This window comes from Oryctolagus cuniculus, chromosome 8 (assembly GCF_964237555.1).
Source record: "Oryctolagus cuniculus chromosome 8, mOryCun1.1, whole genome shotgun sequence".
In the NCBI taxonomy this organism is placed as follows: Eukaryota; Metazoa; Chordata; class Mammalia; order Lagomorpha; family Leporidae; genus Oryctolagus; species Oryctolagus cuniculus.
The window spans coordinates 22,565,432-22,589,895 of record NC_091439.1 but is presented as its reverse complement, the minus strand read 5'-3'; the positions used below and the strand labels follow the sequence as shown (position 1 = coordinate 22,589,895).

General features: G+C 37.7%; 1 protein-coding gene across 40 annotated transcripts in view; it reads right to left on the bottom strand.

Annotated features, from left to right (window-relative positions):
* The window catches only part of INPP4B (inositol polyphosphate-4-phosphatase type II B), a 906,112-nt gene that overhangs the window by 97,004 nt on the left and 784,644 nt on the right, over nucleotides 1-24,464 (bottom strand). For all 40 annotated transcript variants that reach the window (XM_070047524.1, XM_070047495.1, XM_070047496.1 and 37 more), the window contains one exon: nucleotides 949-1,121. In XM_070047524.1, the coding sequence (XP_069903625.1) occupies nucleotides 949-1,121 (173 nt within the window). The remainder of the gene's footprint in view (nucleotides 1-948; nucleotides 1,122-24,464) is intronic.

Below are 24,464 nucleotides of genomic sequence, written 5' to 3'. Positions count from 1 at the left end.
CACCCACATGGGAGACCAGGAGAAGCACCTGGCTCCTGGCTTTAGATCAGCGTGGTGTGCCGGCCACAGCGGCCATTGGAAGGTGAACCAACGGCAAAGGAAGACCTTTCTCTCTGTCTCTCTCTCTCACCGTCCACTCTGCCTGTCAAAAAAAAAAAAAATACTTCCAAATCTTGTTCTTTTCACATGTAGAGTACAGACAGTAGTTCTCGTTTCATGGTCACTGGAAGGACACAAGGAAGACATATGTAAAAGGCAGAACATTATGCCTGAGGCCTGTGTGGATCCATTTGTCACTGGACTACCCAGGAAGTAAAATGTGACAGGGAGAGTCAGCTAAAATATTCCCTTTGTCTGGGATGTTTAGAGGGGAGGACTTTGGTCTCTTTTCCTGCTTGTCTTCTGTGTATAAAACTCACCCACATGGGTGGAAGCAGGTGTGAAGGCAGGGTCCCTGTGATGGAGGCTGGCAGTGGTGATATGAATAGTACTGGGAATGGAGAAGGCAGCTCTGCCAAGCCTCTCATCAAGTCTTATACCCTGCAAACTTTTTAAAACTTCATAAGAGATCATGGTAGAACCTTGTAGAAGTTGTGTAAATAAAGGGATCTCTTTAGCTGAGTCTTAGCTGGTCATGTGCATTGCAAGGCTGTTCCCTTCCCATACACAGCATGCAGACCCCACAGCATAATACAAGAATGGGTTTTCCTTGCTTCAAAGACTCCATGGCCTGTGACATAGATCATGCATTTCACGAACTTGGCCATCTCCTGTAGAAATACATACCTAAACTCTGGTATTTATCATGCATAAGGAAACACTGGGTATCAGATCTTTAAGGAAAGCATCTCTTTAAAAATAAAATGGCAAAAGGAGCATTCTATCAGCATCAAGTATGGCAGGGTAACAGTTCCACACTGCTCTGCACAGACAACAGCAGGCACCTACTGCTTGGCTGAAGACGATGTCTCTTCTTAGCGTCAGCATCAGACACTGGGGCAAGCTGTATGCAAGTTCCTGGAGCAGCACAAATGTCAGGGACTGTTTGGCTCGGTTCACCACTTCTCCCATGCAGTCCTTCAGGGTGAGGATGAGGGGGTACAACTGTTCATACCAGTCCTCTGGGGGAGGGTGCAAGAAGAATGGGGTAGGTGAAAGATGGAATATAGAACAGGTTTTTTTTTTTTTTTTCAGTGAAATTATACATACTATTAAGGATTGAAACTGATTCGATTTCAGAATCTCTAAATGTAATCTCCTGCCCCTCTCCCCTTGCCCTGAAACCCAGATGTGTGCTCTGTACATGGATGAACTTAACATATCCACAGTAGACTTTCTCTTCTCTCCGCTCATTCCTCATCTCTATCCGCACTGCCTGAGTCTAAGTGCGTGGCACCAGTGTACTCTCCCCGGAAACGGAAGTTTTTCTGGACTCCTTCTATAGTGTTCACGTTAACTTGTTCATTAAACAGATTCTACTAATAATTTCATAGCCCATGAGACAGTCAATTTCCCCTCCCCTTCTCCTAGCCCCATGCATGCCCTCTTAAGTAACCACCCTCCCTCCAGCCATTCTCTGTTCAAGTCCAGTCTCAACAGTGTTGCTAGAACAGCCTTTCTAATACGATTCACTCCATTCTACCACTCACTGTCACTTCCTTACTTGAAATCTTCATTTTTAAATTTTTTAAGAAAGCTTTTATTTAATGAATACAAATTTCATAGGCACAGCTAACACTAACATATCCAGATTAAAGTCCAAATTCATGAAAGAGCTTCCATTAATGACCTCTGCTTACTTGTCACATTCCATCTCTTAGAACTTCAGTTTCAGTCTTGAGTCCTGGTGAACTGAAAGCATTTGTTTCCCTAAACAAATGCAAAGTCCTAGCTCTTCTAAAATGTGTTCCCTCCAGTCATCCTCCTGACAAACACTGTCTTCTCTGCCAACTCAGCCCAGTTTTCTCCCCCAGGAAGTCTTTGTTGATTTGTTCCATGTTTTCTTTATCAACTCCCAAAGTTTGACTAAAGTTCACTTCCTTCCTTCATGCCCTTTCTGTGCTAGCACCGCTCTCACACTGCTTTCCATGTGAATGGGGTCTTACTAAGGACAAGGGATTTATGTATTTAAGATTTACTTATTTAATTGAAATTCAGAAATTCAGGGAGGGAGGGAGGGAAGAGGGAGGAAGAGAGAGAGAGAGAGAGAGAGAAAGAGAGAAAGAAAGAGAAAGAAAGAGAAAGAAAGAGAGAGAAAGAGAGAGAGAGAGAGAGAGAGAGAAAGAGAGAGAAAGAAAGATCGATCGATCGATCTTTCATCTACTGGTTCACTTCCCAGATGGCTGCAACAGCCAGAACTGGGACAAGCTGAAGCCAGGAGTCTCATCTGGGTCTCTCACTTGGGTAGCAGGGGCCAAAAATGCTTCGGCAAAAATGCATCCACTGCTGCTTTTCTCAGGCCATTAGCAAGGAGCTGAATGGAAAGTGGAGACGCCAGACTTGAACCAGTGCCATATAGATACCTGCATCACAGGGGGCAGCTTAACCTATTTGCCATAACTCCAGCCCAAGACTTATTTTTTCAATCACAGAATCCCCAGAACCTAACATAATGCCAAGCATATAGTAGATACTCAATAAGTTTTAATAAGTAAAGTTAGAATGAAAGTAATTTAAACATTAAATATATAAAGAAATATGAGAAAGACAAGTTTTGGAAGTGTTTTGGATTTAAATCTCCAAATTAGTATGCAAAACTGAAACCATTTGTGCTATTTGTATGTCTAGGTTTCTGACATACATCAATTATACGGCTATGACTTTGGCATATGAAATAGAAACAAGTCATATTCTATTTCAGTTTATTTGGAGATCAAAATCCCAATGAGTGTCATATATTATTAATTTTGAAATATATGACATCCCATTAGTAGATAAACAAACAGTGATATGACAAATATGATTCAATAAGAGTAAGAGCTGCAAAATTAATTGTGAAGCTATATAGGAATGATATGATCTTCCCAGCACAAAACTGCAAGCATCATCATGAGTAATGTGACTAGTCAATAATCAGTTAAGAATTTAAAGAAGTTACAGGGAATGATGAAAACAATTATAATCATTCTTGGACTATATCTACTGTCACTTATTTATATTTTAGTGTCAAAACTAGACAAAATCAACATAAATGGTTCAAAGATTAATGGCCCCAACTTAATAAAAATATATGGTCACTATTAGTATGATATGTAAATATCCATGTGATGTGAGCAGCCATTTGTTTTAAATTACAAACTTAAGTGATATAGTGCTAAAACAGAAGAGAAAGGGGAATTCAATGATAGCATATTAAATATATAATAATTTAACTAAGAATATAGTTATAGGCATCCTAGGATGAAATATGAAAATTGGTCTATTTTAGAAACCATTAAGTATTGATTTTTATGCTGTCAGTATACATAAAAGGCAATGTAGAGCTACATTAGACTTATTTTGAGAATAAAAGACACAAGAAAAAAAATCCATGAAGGAATAGCCCATTTTCTTATTTCTTATTGTTTGCATCTCTTACCTCTTATTCTCTCTCTCTCTCTCTCTCTCTCTCTCTCTGTGTGTGTGTGTCTCTTTCTCTCTCTCTCTCTCTCTCTCTCTCATACTCTTAATCAATTATTGCTGTCAAATGAATGAATATGGCAATACACAGACACACAAACAAAGACAACACTAGAAAAAAAATTTAAATAAGTTGACCAAGATACAGATCTTAAAGGACAGCACACAACAAAGTAGCTCTTGAGATCATTTTCTACTGAAGAATCCCCACAGATAAAATCACGCTTGTGTGCAGCAGGTGGCGCTGGCTTATCAGGCTGAGGTGGAATTACTTTGTCATTTATCCATTCAGCTGACTCTCACCTTCTTACAGTTTTGCACAGTTCCCAAACATCACGTATTTATTGAGCACGTAGCAACATACCAGCCTGTGAAAAGTGGTTAATATCTTGTTCATGAATGTGACATGCTCTTTCCTACTAGAAAATAGGAAATTAACTTACCTGACCACTTTTTTTTTTCTCATAAAGATATTAGGTAAAATTCAAATTAAATATAGCTTCTGGATTTCCCTAAAGGTATTTAAAGTAGGAAACCTTGTAAAATAATATTTCACTCATTTCTAAATCTATCTTCACAGTCGTTTAAACAACTGATTCTTAATCTTAAATTGTAACCAGTTAACCAAAGAAAAAAGTGTCCTGTCTAGCCTACTAGAAATGAAGTAGAAATCTGGAAGAAAGAGTTTTGTTCTAAACCTAGAAGGACTGTTATTTCTTTTTTATAGTAACAGTATTCTAGTGTCTGCATTTAGTGTAAATATAAGATAGCTTCTATGGCTAAAATATAAGGAAACTGACAATACAGGAAAACATTGATTATGAACCCAAAGGTTACAAACATGTGAGTAAGGCAAAATTTCTTAAAGATAGTAGGAAGCCTCCTGTGGAGAAACACAAGTCATAAAGCTAAACATACTTATTTTCTAGAAAACAAACTATTTAATTTTAGCAGGTAAAGGAGAATTGAACCAGTAAATGCACACTGAAGTGACTACAGGTTTCTTCTCTGTTAATATTCATACAGTGTAAATCTCAGGTTCTGAAAGAAACACAATAACAGTATGACAGGACAAAGAAAGGCTGAAATCTGTTCAAAAATGGACTTTTTGCTTCACTGAACATTCAAAATCATTCTCACAAAAGAAGAGAAAATGCTTTAGTTTTCTCTTTAAAAATATTTTTGGGAAATGGAAAAAAAAAAAAAAAAACTGCAGCTCCCGACAGTTGTGAGACCGTGTTTCTTGTCACTCACGTTATTTGCCCCCTGCTTCACAAGGGATATGACGTTTATTCTGTTCCCTTAATAAAGTCATTTCTGGTAAGGATGAAGATGGTACCCATTTTGCAACATCTAATCAAAGCAAGAAATCCTCAAATACACATACATCTATCTGAGTTTGGCTTCTTCAAATTTCAGGTAAGATGATATATTTTCTCTTCTCTCTGACACACACACACACACACACACACACACACTCCTGTGTGACTGGGAGCTGAGGGCAACCACATCTTTCACAGGAACTCAGCAGGCTAGTCGGCACTTAAACGCAACTCTATCCCTTGGGCTTCCTTCAGTACGGTGGGAAATATGAAGAGAAAGCTTTAGTGTCTCTATAAAAACTCGCTGAGACTCCTTAACCCTCAGAACAACAAGCAGAGTCTTTCCTCAGGAAAACATAAAATGCATGTGGCTTAGCCGAGCTTTTCCTGAGCTCTGTGAAGGGGGCTGGATGCCATCCAAGCAGAGTTGTTTTCCAGCCCTTGACTTGCTTCTCTTAATGTATTCAAGTGAAGCTCACTGAAGGATTCAAAGAATGACTGCCCAGGGCCCCCCTCACCTCCTCCACACACCATCTATTTCCTGTACACGATGTTCACGTCCTCTGAGCTTGATGGCTCTATGTTACTCAGGAGGAAAATAAAAGAGCCAAATATCAACCAACTGTAGCAGAGCATAATGCTTTCTTTCCAATTTCTGAGCATTTTCTTCTCAGGTGTTTGATCTTCTTTGCTCATTTAAAATAATTAACTTTACAAAAACGTGTAACCATTGTTATTTTGGTTATCATAACTTTTCAGGCATATGGGGAAAAAAAAGCTAAAATATTACACACCCATTAAATTCTATACAAACAGATAGGAGAAGAAGCTAGTGCAGCTATTAGGCTTTATCTCATGCAAAAGATGTTTTACTGTGAATCCAAGCAATTAGAATGGCCTTTAAAGAAGGTGACAGGCTTCCTAACCTCATGAGATGAACTCAGACCAAACCTTCAGCCAACATGAGTTTTGTGCTCTGCCCCAATTCCAGATAGCACAGAAATGATCATGGGTTCACTAGTGGATGTTGGGATGAAAAGGATATTGAAATCTATGCTTATAGAATTATTATTGTCTTGGAAAGGTATATGCCCAATGTCACGCTGGATAGAGCTGCCTACCTACCTGAGTGAGGTTTCTGTTTTTCTCACTTTCATAAAGTGAGGATTTGGAGGATATAGAGTCTGGGAGGGGTGTTTGGTTTGGTAATGTCAAGTCCTGCCAATAGGTGGCATAAATTGACCAAAGACAGAAAGGTACTGTAAGGGAGAGGAGAAATGACCGATGACTCAATGACTCAGGGAAGGCAATGAAGAAAATCAAGAAAATGTTGAGCTTAAAATGATGGAATAAAACCAATGGAAAACTAGGTGTTCACAGGCCCAACAGTAGGGAGAGAGGATGGGTGTAAGTGGGAGTAAGGGGAGAAACAGGATGGTGCAGAGTATGTTTGAGCAGAGCCAAAACCCTAAGAAGCATGGCACAATCTACAAACAGTGGTTCTCAGGATAAATGGAAGCAAGATTTACAGCAACTCCAGAATTTAGGGAGCCCATGCATGTGGTATATTCCTTAGACTCCACCAAAGAATAGCCTTAAAGCTCCAAGGTATTCACATAAATCAACAACCATGTATCTTAAAATGAAATCATTGCAGTATCTACTGAGTGACGATCCAGTGTAAGTGACTGATCTAATATATCTCCAAGATGTATTAGAAATAAGTCTACTACTCTAGCAAGGGAAATTCTATGAGAAGAACAGAGGCAAACTTTTCCCATGTCAAGAGAACTTTGTTTGTTTAAACCCTGAAAGCCTGAGAACACAGCATTATAAAACTTTCCAGTCTTCCTCTTAGAAAAATAGCAAAGGAAACGTATCAACTGATATCCTGGTTAGACTTCTCATTTCTTAGCACAAAGTTGAAAGCCTTAAGCAAATTCTGCTAAGACAGTTCCCAGGGACTAATCTACTAATCAAACAAGCTTTATATTTGTTGTAGCACAACATTTTGGAATTTGGGTTATGCTAGACCAAGAAGAGTCACATATTCTAATTCCCTGTGCCTATTTTGCCTTTTGGCCCTAAATAAACTATGAATTCAGGACCCTCGCCCAGTAACAGGCTGGATATTTAAACACAGAATGCATAGCTCACAGGTCATTGAGGAACCTGTAATGTCTGCTCATATAGTTCCTATAATTTAAATATTATCCATCATATAAATGGAATATAGTGCTTTTCTAGTATCTTTTAAGGCCAGTGGAATATATTACGTGAGTTTTTAAAATTTCTGCAAATACGATAGAGCTCATGCATACAGATTTATCTTATGATTGTTGAATAAGCAGGAAAGTAACCAAACATAGTATAAAGGATGCATTTTTCAGAACTTTCATTGAAGAACCATCTGCTCCAAAGTTCCCAGATGGGAACTATCCCCTCCCTTTTCCTCCATGCATCACAGGTTCTCTATGGTTGTGAGCATTTCCATATTATCAAGAAATATAGGTAACAATTTAAGCATAATTATAAATTAGTAATTTCTGCATATGATTACACAGTAAGATTCTAAGAGATAATACCTATGGAGTTGATTTCCATAGGGTGATTTTATAGTATCACAAATTTTATGCCTGATAAAACTTAACATCTTGTTAAAAGGCTAATAGCAAAAATTATTTGTACAGAGTAAGATTCAGGAAACTTTCTTTCTGGAGAGAATGAAGGGAGGTTAAGAGTTCTCGCTCTGGAAGACGACAACCAGGTCAGATTTCAGGCTTAGCCACTGGATTCGGGATTAATTTACATAGTGTATTTCAATTCTCTACTTCCTTATCCAATACCCCTATGGCTGTTGTAAGAAAAAAATAATGCAGAAATGATTTTCAAGCAGGTTTTAACAAATATTAAGTGATCCATAAATGTCAGGGTCTAATATTAACACAATAGAAATAAAGTTAATTTCTATGTGTTATCCTGTATTTGCCCCACATACCAATATTTTTTAGTTAAAAAATGTAAAAACTTGCTGGAGAAGCAGAGATAGAAAATAGGTAAATAGATAGAGACAAAAACAGAGGAAGGTAGTTCTATCGACTTGTTTATTTCACAAATACCCATAATGGTTAGGGCTGAGCTGAAGCCAAAATTGGGGGCTGGGAACTCAATCCAGGTCACCCATTTGGGTGGAAGGGACCCAAGTGCTTAAACCATCACTGATGGCTCCTAGGGTCCACACTATCAGGAAGTTCAAATTGACAGCAGAGCCAGGACTGAACCTAAGAACTCTGATATGGGATGCAGGTGTCCCAAGTGGCATCTTAACTACTATACAAAACATTGTTCCTGGCAGGTCTTCTAACTCTGACTTTTGGAATAGCATATTCTCTTGGTATTTTTCCTACCTAACTGGCCATTTCTTATCCAATTTCTTGCTAGTCCCTCCACTGATTTTTGATATATTCCTAGGTCATTTCCCTTTTCTATGTATATCCAACCCCTACTGACATCATTCAGCCTCAGGGTTTAAAGACCCATCGATATATTAATGCTTTCCAAATTAATAATGTTAGCCACAATTAGTTCCCTGAATTGAAGATTCTTATGTCAAACTCAACATGTTTCAAATGAATTCCTATCCTCTACAAAACCATCTCTATCCAGAGTCTTCCCCAATCAGTAAATAGCCATTCCAGCATTTTGGTAGCTCCAGAAAAAAATTTCATTCTCAACTACTTTTCTCTCAGAAAACTGTTGGCATCACTCTCCAAACAGGCACAGAATCTCACTACTTATCACTTCCACCACTACCTTCTTAGTCCAAGTCCCCATTATGTCTCACACAACGGTTACCTTGGTTTTCTAATTGATTCTACCTTTTCCATATATATATTCTAATCTTTCCATATATATATTCTAATCTCTACACTACAGCTTAGGTGTCATCCATGTCAAATTACATTAGTCTTTTTTTTTTTTTTTTTTTTTGACAGGCAGAGTTGGACAGTGAGAGAGAAAGTGACAGAGAGAAAGGTCTTCCTTTTCCGTTGGTTCACCCCCCAAATGGCCGCTACAGCTAGCGTGCTGCACGGATCCGAAGCCAGGAGCCAGGTGCTTTCTCCGTCTCCCATGGGGTTCAGGGCCCAAGCACTTGGGCCATCCTCCACTGCCTTCCCGGGCCACAGCAGAGAGCTAGACTAGAAGAGGAGCGACCAGGACAGAATCTGGCGCCCCAACCGGGACTAGAACTTGGGGTGCCAGCGCCGCAGGTGGAGGATTAGCCTAGTGAGCCGCGGTGCCGATAAATCACATTAGTCTTTAAAAACCCTCCAGATGCTCCCCAGTTCCCTCAGGGAAAAAGTCAAAGCCTATGCAAACATCCCACGTGATGCTTCACCTTCTACTCTAAAGTAGCTTGTTTCCTGAATAAGGCAGACACCCTCATGCCTCAAGGCTTTGCACCAGTTGTCTTCTGTGTTCAACATGTCTTTCCCTCAGATATCCACATGGATCACATCCTCAGCTACTTGAGTCTTCACTCAAATATCAACTTGTAAATGACTACTCCCCTAAACTACAATCCCTATCCTAAAACATTACTTCAAGAAACTCCTATTTTTTCTGTATCGTTCAACCGCATCTATCATTGATATTATGTATGCTCCTGCTTCTTATACTGTTTTTAGTGTCCCTGTGCTACTAGAATATAGGTTTCAGAGGGGCATGCATGGTATCTGTTTTATCCATTGTTGTATTCTCAGCATCTAAAATAATGTCAGACATATACTAGTTACTCAATTAAAAAATGTTGAAAGCCTTTTGAAAGTACAACATCCCTTTTGTACATCCCGTTTGTTAGTAAATAGACCATAAAAATTATTGAATACAAAACTGAAGTCCAGAGAATTTAAATGACCTGCCAAAGAGTCTTGTGGCCAATTAAGTACTGAACTGAGGATTTGCTAAGTATCCTGACTTTGAGTCATGTGTTGTATTGTTATATCAGAAATCAGTGTAATTTAAGGGAAACAACAGTACTTTTCCTATAAGACTGGCTAGTCAAAACTGTCATAATGTTTCAGTTGTTATTTGAATTTTCCATTTATAATAAAATGTACCCTAATTAGCATAGCCTTTACAGAAAACAGTGTGGGAGTCCTCATGAAGCTAAAAATAGCGGTGGACATTTGGTACAGTGCTGAAATATACACTTGGGATGCCTGTGAACTCTATTGGAATGCATGGCTCAGGTCCTGGCTTCTCTGCTTCAAATCCAAATCTTGCCAATGTGCATCCTGGAAGGCAGTAGAAGGTATCTGGACTGAATATCTGACTTGTCATTGGCCTGGCTCAGCCTTCGCTGTTGTGGAAGGTTGGGGAGTGATCAATGGATGAAAGATCTCCATCTGTCCATGTTCATCTCTTTGTCTTTTGAATAAAATGAAATAAGAATAGAACTACAATATGACCCTGCTAAACTAATTTTGGGAATATATCTAATGGATATAAAATCAGCATATGAGAGATACATCCACTCCCATGTTTACTGCAACTTTAAATATAATAGCAAAGATACATATTAAACCTAGATGTCCACCAACTAATGACTAGATAATGAAAATGTGGTATATATACATGATAGAAAATTAGTCATAAAAATAGAAAAAATCCTGGACTTTCCAACAAAATGAGCAGAACAGGAGATCATTATACTAAATGCGATAAGTCAGATACAGAAGGACAAATAACATGTGTTTTGTCTCATATGTGGAAGTTTATCTATCTATACCATAAAAAAAGAAGGGATACCACATGATTTGGTGTATATGTATAAATATTGTCTTCGCTGAATTATACCCTTTACATAATATACTCTTTCTTTCATGTTATGATTTTTATCATGTATCTGAAATTATGTGATATTAAAAACCTACCTTTGTTTTCAAAAACTGAAGGTGTACATAATATTTATATGAAAGTGAATATAGCAAAATGCTAAGAATTGTGGAATCTGTCTTCTCAACTTTTTATACTTTTATGCAACATTGAAATATTTAAAAAATAAATATATATGTAGTATGTTTTATTTACCATATTTTTATTTATTATTATATTATTTATTTATTATTATTAAGGAAAATCACTGAAGAAAGCAAGAAGGAAAGAGCTGTCCATGTAACCCCTCCCCATCCCAAGTAGTGCAGCCTGGAGAGAGCTGCTTCCTGCTTGGGGGAGGGAGAGGGTGACTGGCTCAGTACCAGACCCACTGTGTTGAAACCCAATGCTGGGCAGGCCCCCACAGTCCCAGCCTCTAAGTCAGTACCCATAGACCGAGCCTCCAGAGTTATTTTAGCTGGGATGATAAGGGACTTCCTCCAGTACACCCTTTCCCAACCTCAGATAACACAGTGTGGAAGAAAACCCCACACATCAGGAAACAGGAAAAGGAAAGCCAGTGTAAGGCTAGACATTGCAGCACATGGAATACACAATGGCCTCACGAAGAAGGGAACTAAGCACACAGCATCTGCACCTCCATCTCTAAACATCAATCCTGAACCAAGAGAAACTTTGCTGGGCAGGAGAAAGATAAGCAGAAATCTCTCAGCACTCTTCACTCATGCCACAGACACCAGAGGCAAGTACAGCTGAAGAACCCTGCGGTCCTATCAGGTCCTCAGCATAATTTTGGAAGCTGTTGTGTTACCACATTAAGGCAATGCTCCAGGGAAAGAGCCTGGGCCATCCTGCACCCTGTTCTCACTCAGGCTCTTGCTTCACAGACCTAAGTTGAGAACCCCGCCCACGTGGGTCCTGTGAAGAAATTGCTCCCTGCAACTCTACAGTCACAGGCTGTGAGCCAGCTGGGAGGCTTCATCAGCCATCCCTTGGCCCTGGGAAGACTTGGGTGGCACACCATGAATTGCTCAGCCTTCAAAATCCCCCAGAAATGCTGAGTTTCCCTTCTATTATTTTATTGTCCCAGAAGCACCTCTGTGGCCCCACAGATGCATACTCAGCCCTGGGAAGCAACCAGACAACCATTCTTATGGATCAGTTTGTTGGGGCCCCAGGAAGCAACTGTGGAGCATACCCATCCCCTGGTGTCCCCCCCAGAAGAATTTGAGCAGCCTATTCTCAGAAGCTCAAGACAGTGAAGTCCTAAGAATGAGATGCATGGTCATGCACCACCCCCAAGTTTTCTGGCACAGGAAGAAGCTAGACAGCCTTCCCTGGACAGGTAATCTGCTAGAGTTCCATTAAGTTACTGGTGCAACACTCAGACATGGTCAGTTGCCTGGTTTGAGAACCCTGCTGCAGAACAGACCATGTGTAGCCCTCAGACACTGACAGCCACTCCTATTCTGTTACTGTTACTAGGAACACAGTATCATATCCGCTTGGGTCCATGGGTATGGCCCTGAACTCACACTACTCACAAATACTAAAAGGAGACCGACACCTACAGCCAGACACACCACAGTAGACCTCCTTTACTTAAGGGAACTGGATCCTAACTGTTGGTGCATTCCTACCACCCCTGCAGCCTAGGCTACCAACACAACCACAGACATCACTATCATTGACTATAGCTGAAGAAGCTACAATAATACTACACTAAGTGCCCACTTGGAACCAAAGTCAATGAAGTATATCCAAGAAACAGCCTGGGACACAATGCAAACAGAAAGTCTTTATCTACAAAAGCTGATTTATAAAATTGGTAGAAGCAACTGACTCATCAAGTGCACAAAAACATGGTAGCAGCATCAGAAGAACTAAAAAGCCTACTAGCAACATGACATATCCAAAGGAACACGATAATTGTCAACAGCAAAGAAATGAAAACCAGTGAGTTCTGTGACAACAAATTCAAAAAGAATGACTTTAAAGAAACTAGTGGTATACTAGAGAATACAGAAGTACAATTCAGTGACACTAGGATGATAATTCATGATACGAGAAATTCAAAAAAGAGATAAAGAACAAGTAACCAGAAATCTTGGCACTAACTAACTTAATAAATGGAATTAAAAATACAGCTAAACAGAATTGTGGGCAGGAAAAAGAAAGAATTTATAATTTTTAACAACTATTTTCTAAAATTGACACATAAGCATTGTACATATTTATGAGGTACCAAGAGATATTCTGACACATGTGTATATTGTGCGATTAAATCAAGGTAAGCCCATACTTCTCCTCAAACATTTATCATTTTTTGTGGTCAAAATCATTTGAAATTCTTTTTTCTGCTGATGGTCTCCTAAATATATACTTCCTTTCCTTAGTCCTTTATCATGTAAATGTTTCACTTGAAAGTTCTCTTAAGGGGTATATACTTTCAAATACAACTTTCATATAAAAGAAAGCCATGAATGAATAAATTTGTGATTGTGATGCTTGGCATAGGGAAAAATCTCAGCAAATATCTACTGGGGCCAGGCTGTGGCACAAGCAGGTTGAACCACTGTTGGGAAGGTGTTTGTTCAAATCTTGATTGTTTGGCTTTAGATCCAGCTTCCTGCTAATCTGTCTAGGAAGGCAACAATATAAGGCCCAAGTACTCTGGCACTTGTCTCACCCATGGAAGACCCAGATGGAGTTCCTAGTTCCTGGATTTAGCCTGGCTCAACCCTGGCTACTGCAGCCACATTGAGGGTTAACCAGTAAATGGAAGATCTCCCTCTCTCTCCACTCCTGTCACTCTCTCTTTCAAATAAGTAAATAAATATTTTAAAAAATGATGTATAGTTAATGAATGAAAATATCCTTCTTTCTTATGATATGTTTAATGTAACTCTTCTGTTAGGGCTTACCACTTGAAATATTTTACAATTGTATTTTTAAAATTTATTTATTTGGAATATAGTGTTATGAGGGGGAGGGAGGGAAGGAGGGAGGGAGAAAGGGAAGGAGAAGGAGAAGGAGAGGGAGAGGGGATGAGAGGGAGAGGGAGAAAGAGGGAGAGGGAAAGAGAGAGAGAGAGATCTTCAATCTGCTGGTTCACTCCCCAAATGGCACAGTGACTAAGGCTGGGACAGGTCTCCAGTGTGGATGGCAGGAGAGTAAGTACTTTTGCCATCTTTGGATTTTCTTTCCAGGTGCATTAGCTGGGAGACAGATCTGAAGATTATTTGGAAATTGAACTGGTACTCATATGGGAAGCCAGCATTAAAGGCAGTGTTTTAACCTCCTGTGCCACAATGCCAATCTCTAATTATATTTAATTAATTGTTCTGTTCTTTAATTATATCTAGCATATCAAGTAGATAGCTAATTTTATCAACAAAGGATAATAGAAGAGAAGGAATGATTTGTTACATCTTGGAATTGTCCCTATTTTGGAAACTGGAGTTCATTTTTAAGGTAACTAATCTTGTCAACAGCAAGTCATTGATTACTGGTGATCAACTACTGGCAAATCCTTGTTAGTCACTTGAAAAGTGTGTTAAGTGGAGGAGCCAGTGATAATGTAAAATGTGTGGTAAATACTGTAAATTCTTGACCCCAGAAGGAAATGTAGAATGTACCTTGCAACTTAAAAGGGAATTATGAATCAGGAAAGGACATGAGTACCAAGCAACTGAAACAAATTTTAAGCAGTGATAAATGAACTATTTCTGTGATCTGTCTGGATGTTTAATTCTTCTGAAAGAGCAAGCAGTGATGACTTAAATCCAATACGAGCTCATTAAGGGAAATCATCACAGGAATTTCATTTCATCGTTGAGAGCTTATACAGTTGGGTAGATTAAGAAAAATAATTTAATAGCATAGGTTATTTGGCCTTTGAAAGGGCATTTCCTGATATGATGATGAAAGACAGAAATACAGGTCAATCAAGAACATAAATGGGTGAACATAAGGCTGCCTGACCACACATTCCCACAGTGCAGGGATTATAAGTGTATTTAGAACCATGCAGTCCGTTTTAGTGACGTGACTCAAGGACATGTTTTTAGCTTAATTATCCATCATCTTTATTATATTTATGAATAGATAGCAAATGTATATAAAATATGAACAAAGTAAGTCTGAGTAGGACAGTAGATATGATGGTTAAAGAATCAGGTATTTATTAGATTACACTCAAAAGCAATTTACTTATGGCAGTCATGGGTTTAGACATCCATTTCCTCTGTAGAACTGAGAGACCATCTTAATCTTATACACTTAATATTTCACTATGTCTGGCATATATGCTTAAATGTTGTGTGAATCTTGAGAAGCCTGAAGGACAGGCCAAATTTAGTGAAGTTTAACGGAATCAATTGAATTATTAGTAAAATGTGGCTGTCAAAACAGCTAAGGAGAGTTGAGATAATATCAATATTGAACAGTATCTACAGGTCAGAAGTCAGTCCTCTTGTGTTGCTCTGTGAATAGTAAGCCCCATTTGTGATATCATGCTTATTTCTGGTGACTTCATAGAAAAATGAGAAAAGGTTTTAAGAAAAGCAACAATTGGAAGTCCTTGAAGCTATTCCTTTAAAAAAGTGACAGTTTTAAAAGGATATGGTACTTGTTTCAGATACAAGTTTAATGTTGAAAAAGGAAATAAATGTGTTGTGTTTATTGCAAAAGATGAGATCTGCACCAGAGGGTAGAATTAAAGGAAATATATTTTGTCCAGAAAATAAAAATGTCTTTGTATGAAGGAATATGTGCATGATAGGCTAGGTGATAAATAACATGGATATTGTAGGTAATGTAGAAGTTTAAACTGTATAATTATTAGTTTGTATAAAAATCAAAGACTCTAGTAACCACTTATTCCATCTTTGAGTCCCCAATTTAATGTAAAGACATGTGGTGCTTAACATACTTCACGGGATTATATATGTGTTGAGTGAGGTGAGACCAGATTGCAGCAACCCAAGCCACTGACAATAATGCTGCAGGAAGAGCCTGGCAGGAGTCTGGCTTGGAGCCCAGTGGGGAACAACAAACCTGCCAACCTAGATGGAAAAAAAACGGGCAAGGGGCACATTTCTCTCTCCCGACCACCCGGCACTGGCTTCCTATAACTAGCTGAGAGAGGATGGGCACCATTTAGGATATATGTAACAGCTGTGCCCAGCAACCAGCTAAGAGGAGACCTCTGAGTCTGGCTGGGAGAACTGACGGGGCTGGGGGCCCATGACTGTGGGAGCCTTGTGTGCTGGGACAGACTGTGAAGACACCGTGGCTGCATGGGAGGGTGCAGGGTGTGGCTGAGCCTGTGAGCAGTCACTGTGGACAGCTCCGCATGCTCAGGCCTTCCTGATCCTCTGCTGAGAGTCACTGCTGCAGAATCCACGCTCACAACGAGGACTGCATGGATCTCTTGTGTGATTCTTGTGGTGGTGTGGATGAATACTGCACCTGTTGGGGCTAGCGCCCGGGCATTGGTCTCCTTGGAAGACAGGAGGTGAACATGAGACTATGCCAACAGAGCTGATCAAACCTTCCCCCATGATTAAAAAAAGAGATTTAACATGCCTAATGTGGTGTGACCTTGGATACTCCCCTCACCCAAGAGCACTGAATAGAGATCATGGGCCACACTCAGCACAAGGCACTGAATATTCACTGGAAGAGTATCACTACACTAAGCCACAGAGGAATAGTCCAAAGATAAAATTCATCACGGGGAAAAAAAAGATTTCCACAAATGCCTAATAATAAACACAGTAATTCAGGAAAAATAACGAGGAAGACAACATGATGCCCTCAAAGGAACACAACAACACTTCAATACTAGAATGTAAAGATGAAGAGAATGAAGAAATGCTAGAAATGGAATTCCAAAAAAAAAGAAGGTAGGATTATTCAGAAGAATTTCCATGATTTAAAGAAATCCATATAAAACATGAATGAAAAATTTTCCCATGAAATAGAGATTTTAAAGAGAAATAAAAATGAAATACTGGAAATGAAAAATTCAATAGACCAAATAAAAAATGTGTGGTGGAAAGCCTTAACAACAGACTCATTGAGGCAGAAGAAAGAATTTCCAAGTTAGAAGGCAAATCTCTGGAAATTTTAGAGCAAAAAAAAAAAAAAAAAAAAAAAAAAGAAGTATTTAGAAAACTAAAACTAACAAATAGTGTTGGAGATTCATGACCCAACATATGAATCTTAGGAATTCCTGAAGGTATGGAAAGAGATAATGGACTAGAAGGCCATTTTAGTGAAATTGTTATGGAAAACTTCCCCAATTTAGAGAAAGAATGGGACGTCCAAGTAGAGGAAGCACATAGAATTCCAAATAGACATAACCAGAAAAAGATCTTCACCATGACACACTGTAGTGAAACTCTCCACAGTAAAAAATAAAAAAAATTTTTTAAATGTTCACGAAAGTAATGGCAGATTACTTTCAAAGGATCTCCAATTAGACTTGCAGCTGACTTCTCATCAGAAACCCTTCAGGCTAGGAGAGAATGCTGAAATATATTCCAAGTCTTAAGAGAAAAATAACTGTCAGCCCAGAATAATGTACCATGCAGAGCTCTTATTTATGACTAAAGGTGAAATAAAGACCTTCTATAACAAACCGAAATGGAAAGAATTTGCCACCACTCCTCCAGACTTATAAAAGATGCTTAAGGATGTACTACACACAGAAACATAATCAACACTATGAAAGAAAGTGAAAGCAGAAAATCTTACTGCAAAAGTACAAAGGAAATCCAAAGTAAACAATAGCAATATTTATGGAAAAATGGCATGGTCAAGTCATTACTTATCAATAGTCACCTTGAATATAAAATGGACACAAATCCCAAGTTAAGAGATATAGACTGGCTGAATGGATTAAAAAATCAAGACCTATCATTTTGCTGCCAACAAGAAACACACCTCAACGACAAAGATACCTGCAGAATGAAGTTGAAAGGATGGAAAAAGATATTCTGTGTTAATGGAAAGCAAAAAAAAAAAAAAAAAAAAAAAAGAGGGAAAGTGCAGCCATCCTAACATATGACAAAGTAGATCATAAAGGAAATGTAACAACAGATACCACAGAAATAAAAAGAATCAGCAGAAATTACTACAAAGATATGTATACCAAACAAATCAGGAAACCTAAGAGAAATGAATAAATTCTTGGACACATACAACCTAATCAAATTGAGTGATAAAAACATAGAAAACCTAAATAGACCAATAACCAAGATGGAAATTGAATCAGTAAGAAAGATTCTCTCACAAATTAAAGCCCAGAACCAATGGCTTCACTGCTGAATTCCATCAGACATTTAAAGAAGAACTAACTCCAATTCTCAGCTATTAAAACAAATGAAAACGATAGAATCCTCCCAAACTCCTTCTATGAAATCTGCATCACTTTAATTCATAAACCTGAAAAATATACAACAGAGAAAGAAAACTAAAGACCAATTTCCCTGATGAACATAGACACAAAAAGCTCAACAAAATACTAGCCGATTAAATCCAGGAACACATCAGAAAAATCATTCACCTTGACCAAGTGGAACATATCGCTGTTATGCAGGGATGGTCCAACATTTGCAAATCAATTAATGTGACACATCACATTAACAAACTCAAGGAAAAAAATATGGCTATCTCCATAGATGCAGGAAAAGCATTTTATAAAATACAACATCCTTTCATGATGGAAACCTTAAGCAAATCGGGTATAGAAGGAACATTTTTCAAAAAAATCAAGGCAATCTATGACAAACACTCAGCCAGCATTCTATTGAATGGGAAAAAGTTGGAAGCATTCCCACTAAGATCTTGAACCAGATAAGGATGCCCACTATCACCACTGCTATTCAGTATAGTCCTGGAAGTTTCAGACAGAGCCATTAGGCAAGAAAAGTAAATCAAATGCACACATATTGGGAAGGAGGAAGTTAAACTATCCCTATTTGAAATGACATGATCAATATATAGAAGACCCAAAAGACTCCATAAAAAGTCTATTGGAACTCATAAAAGAGTTTGGTAAAGTGGCAGAATATAAAATCAATGCACGAAAATCTATAGCCTTTGTATACACAGACAATGCATGGCTGGGAAAGAACTTCTAAGATCAATACCATTCACAATAGCTGAAAAAATAATTTAATACCTTGGAATAAATTTAACCATGTACATCAAAAATCTCTATGATGAGAATTATAAAACATTTAAGAAATAGAAGAAGATACACAAAAAATGAAAAAAATTTCCACTTAGATAGATTGGAATAATCAATAACATCAAAATTTCTGTACTAGAGAAACAAGTTACAGATTCAATGCAATATAAATCAAAATAGCAAGGACGTTCTCCTCAGATACAGAAAAAACAATGCTGAAATTCATAGGGAAACACAGGAGATCCTGAATAGCTGAAGCAATCTTATACAACAAAAACAAAGTGGGAGGCATCACAATGCCAGATCTAAGCTATACAACAGGACAATTTTAATCAAAACAGGCTGGCAGTGTCACAAAAACAGATGGATAGTCCAGTGGAATAGAATAGAAATGCCAGAAATCAATCCACACATCTACAATCAATTTATCTTTGACAAAGTAGCTAAAATCAATCCTTGGAGCAAGGGCAGTCTCTTCAACAAATGGTGTTGGGTAAACTGTATCTCCACACGCAGAAGTATGAAACTAGACTCCTACCATACACCTTACACAGAAATTAACTCAAAATGGAACAAAGACTTAATCTATGAACCGATACCATCAGATTTTTAGAAAGCATTGGGGAAACCCTGCAAGACATTGGCATAGGCAAAGACTTATCGGAAAAGACCTCAAAGGTACAGGCAATCAAAGCAAATATTGACAAGTGGGATTAAATCAAAGGAAGAACCTCTGCACTGCAAAGGAAACATTCAGCAAAGTGAAGAGGCAGCTGACAGAATGGGAGAAATTATTTGCAAATTCTGCAACTGTTAAAGGTTTAATATCCAAAGCAAATAAAGCCCTCAAGAAATTCAACAACAATGAAAGAAACAACCCAGTTAAGAAATTGTCAAAGGACTTTAACAGCCATTTTCAAAAGAGGAAATCCAAATGGCCAACAGATACATGAAAAAATACTCAGGATCACTTGCTGTCAGGGAAATGCAAATTAAAACCACAATAATTTCACCTTATTCCCATTAGAATGGGAATGGCTTTCATACATAAATCAAAAACAACAAATGCTGGTGAGGATGTGGGAAAAATGTACCCTAATCCACTGTTTGTGGGCATGTAAACTGGTAAAGCCACTATGGAAGACAGGATGGAGATACCTTCAGAAATCTGAATATAGACCTACACTATGACACAGTCATCCCATTCCTGGGAATTTACCCAAGGGAAATGAAATCAGCATATGAAAAACTTATCTGTACCCCATGTTTATTGCAGCTCAATTCATAATAGCTTAGATATGGAATCAATCCACATCTGTCAACTGAAAATTGAATAAAAATTGTGGGATATTTATGCCATGGAATAGTATAAAGCAATAAAAAATGAGATCCTGTCATTTGCAACAAAATATATTCAACTGGAAAACATTGTACTTAGAGAAATAAGCCAGTCCTAAAATGACAAATACCATATGTTGTTCCTGATCTGTAGTAATTAATATATCACCTAAAAGTTAATCTACAGAAGTGAAATTGACAGTTTAAGATGTGAGGATGTTGAGCAGCCCTTGTCTTGACTATTGAGGAACAGTTTTTTTTTTCATACTATTTGATGAATTTTTTACTTAGCATAATCTTATGTGTGTAAAGGTAATTGAAAATAGAACTTAGTAAAAAAAAGAATTGGAATTGTAGAGGAGGAAGTAGAATGGAAGGACAGATATGGTGGGAAGAACTGCTATGTTCCTAAAGTTGTATTTGTGAAATGCATGAATTTTGTATACCTTAAAAAGTGTTTCCTGTGAAAAATAACATTAAAAATAAATGAAAACACAATATTCTTTCATTATGAAAACAATGAATATATACCTAAGTAAGCTGTGGATGTTTGGAACAGTTACACCATTATTTGTGTTAAGTTCCACTTCTTCTAGGACTATCTTTATTTACTCTGAAACTAATTCATGAATCAAACAAAAGATATAGTGTTGTAAATGCTTGTTATAAAACAAACAATTGAAAAAATTCTCCAAAGTTATAGACTTAAAATACTATTTAACATACTGTAAGAAAATTCTTCAATTTGAAAAGACAAGTGTCTACAAGTTATAGAGGAATGTGTGAAACAGGTAACACTGTAACAACTCAGGATACTATCTTTTTAACTGTCTTATCTATTTAACAGAAAACAAGCCCAAGTTATAGCTAAAGCATACACATAAAGAAGAGTGATAAGAAAGAAAAGATGACTGACAAAGGACTGATTTTTTTTTTCCTGTGGGATTTAAAAATACATACCTATTTAAATTAAATGCATAAAAATTAAAACTGATATATTAAATATTTTGCAGTGATTGTGAATGAGATTGTTCATAAAAGTTCTTTCTCGCCATGGTATTGTCTGTGTATACAAAAGATATTGCATTTTGTGTGTTAATTTTAAATCCTGTCTGTTGCAGTTGATTTCTCAACAATATTGCAGTGGATTCGTTTCTGAGAGGAGGAGCATGGTGGTGGCAAGAGGCGCAGAGTCACCACACAGACTCCGGGAGTCAGGTGAAAGCAGGCTTGAGGCAAGCAGCCCACAGACTCGTTTATTTCAGTTAGTACAACAGCTTATATAGTCAAGACCAGCCAATCCGGTCAAGGGGTGGTCTATTCCCCAACCAATCACAGCCTGTTGCCAGGCAGGCTTTTGTTGCCAGGCAGTTTCTGAAAACATCCAATCACGGTCTGCCGTCAGCCAGGCTCTGTTGTCATGTGGTTTCCTCTATTGTCATGTGGTTTCTGAAGCCATCCAATCACGGCCTGTTGCCAGGCAGTTTCTGTTGTCAGTGGCCATCTTGGCATGACCTTTTCACCTCAGCGGCCATCTTGACATGAAAATTTTCACCTCAGTGGCCATCTTGATATGACTTTTTCACCTCATTCCACCACACCTGTCACTTTACTAAGCTTTATTATGAGTTCCAATAATCTCTTAGTGGAGTCTTTAGAGTCCCTATATACTGAACCATGTCATGGGCAAACAGGGATAGTTTGACTTTCTGCTTTCCAATTTGTATTCCTTGGATTTGTTTTTCTTGCCTAATCGCTCTGGCTAAAACTTCCAGGACAATATTGAATAGCAATGTGAGAATGGAATCCTCATTTGGTTCAAGATCTTAGTGGAAATGCTTCCAAGTTTTCCCCCTTCAATATAATACTGGCTGAGGGTTTGTCACAGATTGCCTTGATTGTGTTGAGTAATATTCCTTCTATACCCAGTTTGCTTAAGGTTTTCATCATGAAAGGATGTTGTATTTTATAAAATGATTTATCTGCATCTATTGAGATAGCCATATGGTTTTAAATCTTCAATTTGTTAATGTTTCACATTTATTGACCTGTGTATGTTGAACTATTCTGTACACATGGGATAAATCTCACTTGGTCCAGGTGAATAATCTTTCTGAATCGTTGGATTTGATTGACTAAGATTTTTGTATCTTTGTTCATCAGTGATATTGATCTTTAGTTCCTTTTCTGTGTTGTATCTGTTTCTGATTTTGAAATTAAGGTGATGCTGGCCTGATAGAATGAGTTTGTGAGGATGATTCCCTCCTTTTCAATTGTTTTGAATAGTTTGAGAAAAATTAGAATTAGTTCTTTTAAAAGTTTGATAGAATTCAGCAGTGAAGCCATTCAGTTCTTGATTTTCTTTGTTGGAAATGTGTTTATTACTATTTCAATCTCTGTTTTGGTTATTGATATGTTTAGGTTTTCAGTGTATTCATGTCTAAGGTTTAAATAACTTAGAATAAATTTAGCACTTAGGTGAAAGATCTCTATGATGAAAATGACCAAAAAATTAAAGAAAGAAATAGAAGAAGACTCACAAAAAAGGAAAAATCTTTCATGTTTGTGCACTGGAAGAATTACCACAGCATACATACTACCAAAAACAATTTACAGATTCAATGCTATCCCATTCAGAATACCAATGACATTCTTCTCAGCTCTATAAAAACAATGCTAACATTCATATGTAAAAACAAGAGACCACAAATAGCTAAAGTAATTTTAAACAACAAAAACAAAGCCAGAGGCATCATAATACCAGACTTTGAGACATAGTACAAGGAAGTTGAAATTGAAACAGTCTGGTTCTGGAATAGACATAGACAAGAAGACCAATGGAACAGGATATAAACTCCAAAAATCATTCCACAACAATCATTCCACAATCATTTGACAAAGAGCTGAGATCATCCCTGGACAAAGGACAGTCTCTTCAATATATGATTACTGGGAAAATTGGATCTACACATGTGGAAATACGAAACAAGACCCCTACCTTACAGCTTACATAAATATAAACTCAAAATGGATCAAGGATCCTAATCTGTGACCTTATACCATGAAATTAGTAGAGAAGAACACTGGTGATACTTAAAGGCCTAAATCTGTGACCTAATAGCATCAAATTATTAGAGAACTTTGGGGCAACCCTGTAAGAACTGGCTTTGGCACTGACTTCTTGGAAAGACCCCGGAGGGACAGGCAATCAAAGCCAAAGTTAACAAATGGGCTTAAATCAAATTGAGATGTTTCTGCACTGCACAAGAAACAGCAAAGTGAAGAGGCAAACAACAGAATGGGAGAGAATATTTGAAAACTATGCAACTGATAAAGAATTAATATCCAGAATCTAAAAAGAGCTCAAGAAACTCAATGACAACAAATCAATCTGGTTAAGAAATAGGCAAAGGTATTGAATAAGCATTTTTCAAAAGAGGAAATTCAAATGGCCAATAGACTCATGAAAAAATGCTCAGGATCAGTAGCCATTAAAGAAATGCAAATCACAACCACAATGAGGCTTCACTTCTCCCCAGTTAGAATGGCTCTCATACAGAAATCAAAAAACAATAAATGCTTGTGAGGAAGTATGGAAAAAGAGGTGCCTTAATCCACTGTTGGTGGGAATGTAAATAAAGCCATTGTGGAAGACATTATTGAGACACCTCAAAAAGCTGAAAATAGATAAACCAAATCACCCAGCAATCCAACTCCAGGAAATTTACTCAAACAAAATGAAATCAGCATATGAAAGAATTATCTGTACCCCCAGGTTTAATGCAACTCAATTCACAATAGCTAAGATATAGAATCAACTCAGACGTGCATAAACTTACAAATTGATAAATTGCAGTATGTATGTAGTATGGAATATTAGCTGTAAAAAATGAAATTCTGTCTTTTGCAACAAAATGGATGCAATTAGAAACCATTATACATAGTGAAACAAGCCAGTCCCCAAGACAAATACCATATTATCTGTGATCTGTGCTAAATAATGAGTACAAAAAAATGAAATGTATGTGATTCGATAACTGTTTACAGCCCTTATCTTTACTGTCAAAGAACAGTGTTTTCTTCTTACT